Source organism: Pseudochaenichthys georgianus, chromosome 6, assembly GCF_902827115.2.
Source record: "Pseudochaenichthys georgianus chromosome 6, fPseGeo1.2, whole genome shotgun sequence".
NCBI classification, from domain to species: Eukaryota; Metazoa; Chordata; class Actinopteri; order Perciformes; family Channichthyidae; genus Pseudochaenichthys; species Pseudochaenichthys georgianus.
Genome location: NC_047508.1, coordinates 43,839,222 through 43,848,122, shown reverse-complemented (window position 1 = coordinate 43,848,122; position 8,901 = coordinate 43,839,222). Strand labels below are relative to the sequence as shown.

Genomic DNA, 8,901 nt, shown 5'->3' with positions numbered 1-8,901 from the left:
ACAATGTCATACAGAAGCCTGTTGTCTTCTTACTCGGCAAAAACTGAATTCTGAGTCTGATAATAAAATACAGTATTTACCTCTGAAATGCAGTGCAGTATGAGTGTAAAATACGGTGTGGATCAGTGAAATAATTTCCCTTAAGTATAGTATCTGAATGCTTCCTCTACCACAGTACTTAAGTTTAAAATACTCCATGTTTGGCATTGTTGTCCCCCTTCAAAACAACCACAGAAGAGCCAGTCGTGTACAGACAGAGCATTGCTTGTACTGAAGGGGCAAACGGCTCCAAATGAAATCAATATCCTAGAGCTCTGTAGTCACCTGTAAATACTGTTAAAAAGTCCACGAAAAAAGTTTCACACTTTTAAAAAAACTGAAATAATCACTTTCTGACCTTTCAAGCTTGTGTTCAGGTTTGCCTTCTTGACAGTTGGTTTGACCTCCTCTTGGTTTTGAAGTCGTCTAAGCGCCTGCAAACACTGTTATGACCTTAATCAAACTTTCCAAGAACAAGTTGTCTTCTTAGAGTAAACTATCAGAAGTCCAGCTTAATATGTTGTGGAACTTTAATCTCCTCCCACAGCAACCTCACTCAGTCAAATGTGGAGGGGATGTACCATTTGTTAAGAATGGGATGAGTTTTAATTTAATCAAAATATGGAAGGACCAAGTATCAATTGTAATCTTTGTTGGGGGGGAACCCAAGCCAGAATGACTAGGTGGTAGGCTGGAGTTGAGCCGAGTGCTAGCAGGCAGGAGGCTACCAGGCTTTGAGTTACAATCTGGAGTGTTAACGAGTCCTTTATCCACCCAGGTATTGTAGTGATTAACCAGGGCTCAGTGTTAGCTTCCCGTGGTCTGTACTCTGCCCTGGGAGCTACTTCAGTCTTTCAAACAACAAACGAGGGAATAGGAGGGATCAAAAAGTTCCTCTTGAAACCAATCCTTGCTGGGTCGATGAGTTAGTCTGATCCTTCTATCACTTGAAGCAGGGGCTTTTAACAGAAACTACCTTATTGCAGCTAGTTCCAGACAATACAAAAGGTTCTCAGGACTCATTACACAGATACAGTTAGGTGCTGATATTTCAGAGAGGATCAATTATTCAGGTAAACGTCAAAATAACAAAACAAGATTTCAAACTGTTTTATATGGTGCTTTTTCTTTCTTTCCTTGGAAGGCATTTTATTATCTCTTGTTTTGATGAGTGCAATATACATTTAAAACTTTAACCAAATTAATTTTGTACTAATTCAACCTTGAATATTTCATGTCCATCACATTTGCAGCCAAAGTGATTATAATTATGCATGGTAAAGATAACTTTTACTTCCTGAACCAAAGGTGCCAGCAGTCTCTACAATAATAAATGGTTGTCTTGGTTACAGGTTGGGAAATGAAGCACCAGGTTTCATGCCGCCGTACAGATTCTCCCTCAGAAAGACCAGCGTCTTCCTCCAGGCGTCTTCCTGAGCGCGAGAATGTGCCACCAGCTCTCCGCCCCACAGAGCCATCACTGCAAAGACAACAAGCCAAACTATAGCAGTCAAAACTCAAAGTCCGGACTTGTTAGCTTAACTTTGAGAGAAACATCTTCCTGTTCTGAAGGGAACATACTCGTAAAAGGTGGGTTAGTGACAGTTTTGAAGGTGCTGGCTCGGGTAAATGGCGTGAAAGGAGGTTCGATCAGGTGACCGGCATTCTTATAGGACAGGACAGTCAGCAGGTGGCTGTTCCCCGCTCGCTCCATCATCTCTCTCATCTGCAAAACAGGAAGTAAAACACATAATCTCATATGTTCATATTAAATGGCCTCATCATCATTCTTTGGATATGCTTTATGTATATATTATACTGTTTTCTGCTGCTGTCACGTCTGAACTGTAAATCCATGGCCACATACCTCAGGCTACCACGATGATCTGCTGCTTTTCAAAAACTAAGGACTTCATGAGAGTGGAATTTTAAAAGATGTCTTTACGAATAAATTCAAAGATGTTGGAAAATGTTGGAAACAAATGTTTTACCCCTCCATAATTCAATGTATTGTTTTCGATCTTGATAAATAGTCATATTTTCAATAATATGAATCATTGCTTTTACGGTCAAATCTTTCATTTGATATTTGGAATTTATTTTTTTCATTTCAATTTCAACTTTGGTAATAAAGTAATATCATTGTCATTGTTGTTCACCTACATGAAGCCAGCATAAAACAACATCTTAAGAGGTAACACAAGGACAAGTATCTAGATGCACTTTAAGTAGTCCATCTACGGAAAATTAAGGTTTCAACGCAGAAGATGCATATCAACAAAATCATAATTACCTTTCCCAAGTGCAGTCATATTCTCTTAGCACTGCAGTCTCTTTTCTACATCCTGATTAATTCTTCACATCTTTCCTTAACCCCTTACTGTTTACACTGAGGTTAGGAAAAGACAGATTATTTTTGACTGTTCGACCTCTATCCAGACCTCCAGGTGAATCTTTTTATTCCCACAGGATGTCATCTTGTAAATACACTCACATCTATAGCAGACTCGTAGGAGGGCCAGTTCTGATCGTCCTCACCGACAACGAGCAGCAGAGGACACTGCAGTCGTCCCACCTGCTCAGAGACACAGCAGCGTTTCAGATTTTATCATCTGCTGCAGAATTTTTCATGACGCATCACTGTGCGATCATTTATGTTTGGATCTTTGACACTTTACTCAGAGCTACAGAAGCACATTTATCCACATATACTTTTTTGTAGATATCAGTAGAGATTAAATGCATATACAAAAATGTACATGGTTGTTCAGTCTAAAACCAATGTGAATACACACGTTATAATACACAATGCAAACAAACTCTTATCTATATCAACCGAAAGGATTTTTTTTTTTTAAAAGGGCTTCGAGGAGAAAAACCCAGTTAAATATCAGAAATATAAGCTCTCTAAAGAGTCTGCTGGTACTCACGTCCACTTTGAGTGAGGGGTCTGTTGGGATGGGCAGCAGCATATCTCTAAGGATCGACTGGTTATCCTTATCAAGGTGAATCTTCTCAATGTTTCTGATTTAGAAGAAAAGGAAAAGGATTTGAGGGTGGCACCACAGATTGATCATAGGGTAATTACAATCAAAATGAAATCTGCAAGCTTCAGGAACCCGCATGTGCAGCCTCGAATCGCCATCGTCACTAACCAATCCGTATCATTAACTTGATTTGTTTGTGCATGTGCGCAAGTAAGCTACTTCTTGCCACCGCTTGAACTGATTTCCCTACATTTCCCTACATGGGAATCAGATTTTCCAGTGATACAAATGCCTCTTAAATATCGTACATGTAGGTATCACATACACCTTGAACCGTGAAGGGTTTTTAGGGAGCGCTATAGAGCCATCCTGCCACACAGAAACACGACAACCATATCAGTTACGTAAGATCCACCGTGTTAATGCCTGTGACAAATTTCGTAAATGTATCGCTAAACCCAAAACACAACAACAGTGCGCAATACGTTTTGATTGTCCAAGTCTTCCGATGGTACTGGCCAAATTTGGAGTCGATGTGATAAAAATTGTAGGAGGAGATAGTTTGGTACGGGCCCACAAAAGGGCAACAATTGGAAGTAGATTACAGCCCTCTCTTCACTTGATTAAGACAGCTCCCTCTGCTGTAATTAATGTAAATTGGCACAAAAGTGGCACATAGACCTGTTCAGGACCAGACCATTAACCATCATCTGAAGTATGGTGCCGTTTGGACAATTTTCCTTTGAGTTATGACAACATCGTGTTTTATGGGGAGACATGCATTACCATGGAAACGGCTTATTATTACACCTCAGATTTAGCGTCAAGCTGTTGATGGGTGGACCGATGATATACAAGTGAAGTTTGATGGCGATCGGAACATGTCCATTGCACTTGCGTTGCCATGGAAATACCACATTATGAAACCTCAGATTTGACGTAGAGCTGTTCAGGGCAGCAGTGTTAACCATCATGTGGCGTTTGGCGGCGTTCGGAGCATGTCAGTTGGAGTTATGACATCATCGTGTTCCAATGAATGATAAAAATGAATGATAAAAATGTTACAAAAAATGTTAAATTCGAAATGGCCAACCTCCTGTACGTTTTTCTATACACCTAGAACAGGCTTTTTTGTTCGTCTCCGCACTTTAGATATGCGTAGTCAACTTTTTTCATTTACGTGAAGGTGGGGGGAGTTTACATTAAAAAACAGAAGTGGCCATGGCTTGCACATTTTTTTACGCAAAGTTACGGAACGCATTCCAAACGTCTATTTTTACCATTTCTGACGTGTTTGCAACATTTGGTGAGTTTTCATAAAAGTTACGGGGGTCAAAAGACGAAAAATTATAATCATAATAATAATCCTATCGCGCCCACATCACTATGCACGAACGGGCTACCTGCTGTCATTTGGCCCGTTTTTCTGGGCTTTAGCCCGTCGTTTGGCCTGTTTTGTGTGTGGTGTCACAGAAAACAGTCTCAGACCTAATCAAAATAGTGAAGGAAAACAATAGTTCTTCATTCCGACTAGGGTTGGGAACCGAAACTCGGTTCCAGATGAGAACCGATAAGAAAATGCAGGGTACCGGGTACCCATACAAAATACAGAATTTCGGTTCTGCTTAACGGTTCCTAAACGCGGTAGACCCTGTATTCCACCGGGTCCGTCTGTGCCGCAGCGCCGCGGTGACCCGGTGGAATACAGGGTAAGGGCGGACTGGCCATCTGTGTGTTCTGGAGAATCACAGAACGGCCGGTCAGCGTACCGAGCCGGCCGGCACCGCCCTTCATTTTTTTAAACGGCATCATTTAAGTTGCGCTGGCATCATGTAAGTTGCGCTAACAGGCGACAGAGGTCTACAGTTGCGAGGCTCCCCCCGCCCTCCCGTAGACAGTTCACGAGCTCAGTCACTTCATAACTCCAAAGATGGATCGCGGTAAACGCTCTGAAGTGAGGCTCCACTAAACTAAAAAAGAAAAGGCACAGTGTAATGCCTGTTAATAGCTTTCCACAGGCATAGCTCAGTTAAAATAAAGCACAGCTATTGTGCAATACATTTGTATTGCATGTTTATTTTTTATTTGTAAAAATGTCAGTTAAAGCTTAAAAGAATAAAGATATTTTTGTTATCTAAACGTTTGACCTCTTTCTTTTACAATTTTGGAATCAAAACGGGGAATCGATAAGAACTGGAATCGATAAGAACTGGAATCGATAAGCAGAACCCGGAATCGGAATCGATACATTTCAAACGATACCCATCCCTAATTCAGACTCTGTCGAGCTCAGGCTCTAATTATAATCTCTTGTGAGCAGGAAAGGCATAGAGAAAACTGAAAGAAGATGAACTTACTTGTTAAATAAAGCATTAATTTGTTCCACAGGTCCGTCAATCGGCTGCACATGACACCCACTGATACACACTGCGCATCTGAGCTAGGAGACCATACACATACAGAGATCAGACAGCTGGACAGAATCAGATTATCGGTCATATAACATAAGTGTGACATGGTTCTGATCCCTTGCAGTTGGCTGCGACGGAATGAGCAGCCTCCAGACATGGTGGACTATATTGCTATATTGAGTGCTTCTCATTGTGTGGAGTTATATTCAGTTGCAAGGCTACACCTGACATCAGTTGGATGGATGGATGGATGGATGGATGGATAGATGGATGGATGGATGGATGGATGCATGGATGGATGGATGGATGGATAGATAGATAGATAGATAGATAGATAGATAGATAGATGGATGGATAGATTCTGTCATAGTCTGCTCCATCATTCACCAGTAGTTTTCCATTCACCTGTCTCACCTGTTTTCCACACCCACTCGTTAACTCACTCTCTTTCTCTTCTGCACCCATTAGCTTCTGCCAGTATTTAAACCCGCACCTTACACACACTCTTTGCCAGATTGTACTTTGCCTCATGCTTGTCTCTCCCGCGTTCAAAACTAGATTGCCTACCCGGTTCCGACCCTGCCTGTCCCCGACCTGCCTGCTCTGCCTGTTTCCTGATCCTGCCTGTCCCTCGACTATCCTGCCTGGCTTGTTATCCGACCCTGCCTGTATCCACGCTGACCGCCTCGCTTACTCCCTGACCCTCTGCCTGTCCCTGACTCACCTTCTGCCCGCTGTCCTCCGGTGCGTTATACTGCCCGGTTGGTATTCCTCCGATCCAGTGGAATCTCCAATAAAGTATATTACCAATTCTCCTTGGTTTCTCGAGTGCTGCATTTGGATTCTCCTTAAGATTGTGACAGATTCATGGATGGATGGATGGATAGATAGATAGATAGATAGATAGATAGATAGATAGATAGATAGATAGATAGATAGATAGATAGATAGATAGATAGATAGATAGATGGTGTTACCTTTATAACCTGGGTACAAATTAAATAACATTTATGTGAACTGATATTTGTTTAGTGAGCTTATTAGAGGATGTTCCCTGAAAGATTGTAAAATGTCAATGAAGATGTCAGAGTTACTATATTTGTTAATAATTACATACACAATACATGGAATGCGTGTGTGTGTGTGTGTGTGTGTGTGTGTGTGTGTGTGTGTGTGTGTGTGTGTGTGTGTGTGTGTGTGTGTGTGTGTGTGTGTGTGTGTGTGTGTGTGTGTGTGTGTGTGTGTGTGTGTTCCAAGTGAATCTGCGGCCCCCTGGTGGCCAGTACATCAATTATGTGGCCCCCACCACCATCAAAGTTGCCCATCCCTGATATAAACCCTAACCCTAACCTCGGGTCCCAGGACGTAACCCAAAACCTCCTTTTCCCTGACCACATTAACCAGCTCTGACAGGGATTCCAAGGTGTCCACCTGGCCCAGAACCACCTCAATTGGATCCTTTCTTCGAAAAAGCAGCAGCGGTCTCTACTCAAACTCCCTCATGGATGAATGAACTTCTCAAATTATCCCCAAGGAAGATTCCAGCCAACCTCCAGAGAAAGTCTAAGTATCCATTGACTTGTTATTTTAGTCATGATTAACAGTTCATGACCAGAGGTAAGAATATCAATTAGGATAGACCGGTAAGGCAAGGCAAGGCAATTTTATTTATATAGCACCTTTCAGTACACAACAATTCAAAGTAATTTACAAAATAATAAACAAAAGACATTTAAGAATAGATACATAAAAAAGCAAAGATAATGAATGAAATAAATAAATCAACACAGCAGGTACAGAATACATGAATAAAAGGCATACTGCAGTGTGAGTATGAACAGCTCAATTAAAAGCAGCGGCAAATAGATACGTTTTTAGTCTGGTTCTGAAAATAGGAAGTGTTTCAGCGGACGTGCACGATTTGGGCAGTTTGTTCCAGATTGTCGGGGCATAATAACTAAATGCTGCTTTTCCATGTTTAGTTCTTATTCTTGGAACAAAGAGCAGACCCGACCCAGAGGACCTGAGACTCCTGGATGGTTCATAGGGATGCAGGAGATTGTTTATATATCGCTAGAGAGAGCTTTGCCTTCTGACTTAGCTCTGATTTGCAGATATTACAATAAAAAACAATGTCATACAGCAGAGATGTTCACAAGTCTTTTTTTGCAAGTCAAGTCTCAAGTCTTTGGTCACGAGTCCAAGTCAAGTCTCAAGTCTTTGTGGGGTGAGACTTGATCAAGTCTCAAGTCTTTGGTCACGAGTCCAAGTCAAGTCTCAAGTCTCTAAAAAATAAAAGTCTCATGTCCCTTCTGGTTGTAATAAGCCTTCTATTGTCTGCTGCTATCCAGTCTGTTAAGAATACTGCACAGCTATATCTAAGAAATGCAAAGCATTTACTGTGTTATTATCACTCCTATATCTATTAGCATACAGTATCAGCACTGATTAGTTGTTTGTTATATGATCACTTTAAACAGGCTATTGCAATGCAATATGAGGAAAAACATCACACTTTAGCTAAATTCAAACAACTTATAAGCAAAACACTTCAGAATCAGAAATCAGTAAGCAAGCAATTCACTAATCTTTTCAAATATTCAGTTACAAAGCTAGTAGCAAGCTAAGTTAACATTACATAGCTGATGCTGAGCTAAACATGTTTGCTAACCGTCCATATGCGTTAATGTGGCTGACCTCTCCGGGTGAGTTTTCAAGTGCCTGATTAAATTCGACGTTGTTGCGCAAGCATCCTTGATTTTGATATTGCAGACTTTGCAGTGACCTTTTGTTGGTGCCGCCAGCATTTTGTTCTAAGTTTTTGTAGTTGAACCTAATTACAAGCGGTACAGCCGCAGGTGTGCCGCCGGTCGCCATGGTGTTACTACGAGGTAGTAACAGAGGCGCGCACGTCTGGGTAATGAGCCCGGCTAAAGTAACTGGATGGCCTACCTGCCTGTCAGCCTTCCATCTGGGCACAAACTTATCTCGTGCCCTCATTGGTCATGTGCGCGTTCGTGTGTGTTGTAGGATGCGGGCTCTATAAGGAAATAGCAGCCAGAGTCTAGCAGATTATCTCCGGTTGTGTATTTTCAAATTCTAGCGATCTCGAGCCGGTTTCTCTCAAATGTACCTACCCCACCTTTAATACGCCAAAAATAGAAAACACAATGATTGTTCACGAGTCCCAACACACGAGTCCAAGTCGAGTCTGAAGTCTTTTGGTCACGAGTCCAAGTCAAGTCTGAAGTCTCTGTGTGTGCGACTTAAGTGCGACTCGAGTCTGAGTCGCAGACTCGAGTCCCCATCTCTGTCATACAGAAGCCTGTTGTCTTCTTACTTTGCAAAAACTGAATTCTGACTCCACAAAATACAGTATTTACCTCTGAAATGCAGAGCAGTATGAGTGTAAAAGACACTGTGGATCAGTGAAATCATTTAACTTAAGTATAGTATCCGAATGC

General features: G+C 41.6%; 1 protein-coding gene across 1 annotated transcript; it reads right to left on the bottom strand.

Moving 5' to 3' along the window:
- Nucleotides 1-1,269: 1,269 nt before the first annotated feature.
- LOC117448382 (peroxisomal succinyl-coenzyme A thioesterase-like) lies at nt 1,270-3,049 on the bottom strand. The gene is made up of 4 exons (XM_034085671.2): nt 2,970-3,049; nt 2,534-2,614; nt 1,621-1,765; nt 1,270-1,519 (listed from the first exon to the last, which is right to left on the bottom strand). Exons 1-4 carry the CDS (start codon nt 3,009-3,011, stop codon nt 1,386-1,388), a joined length of 402 nt encoding a protein of 133 aa, XP_033941562.1. The 5' UTR covers nt 3,012-3,049; the 3' UTR covers nt 1,270-1,385.
- Nucleotides 3,050-8,901: the final 5,852 nt, after the last annotated feature.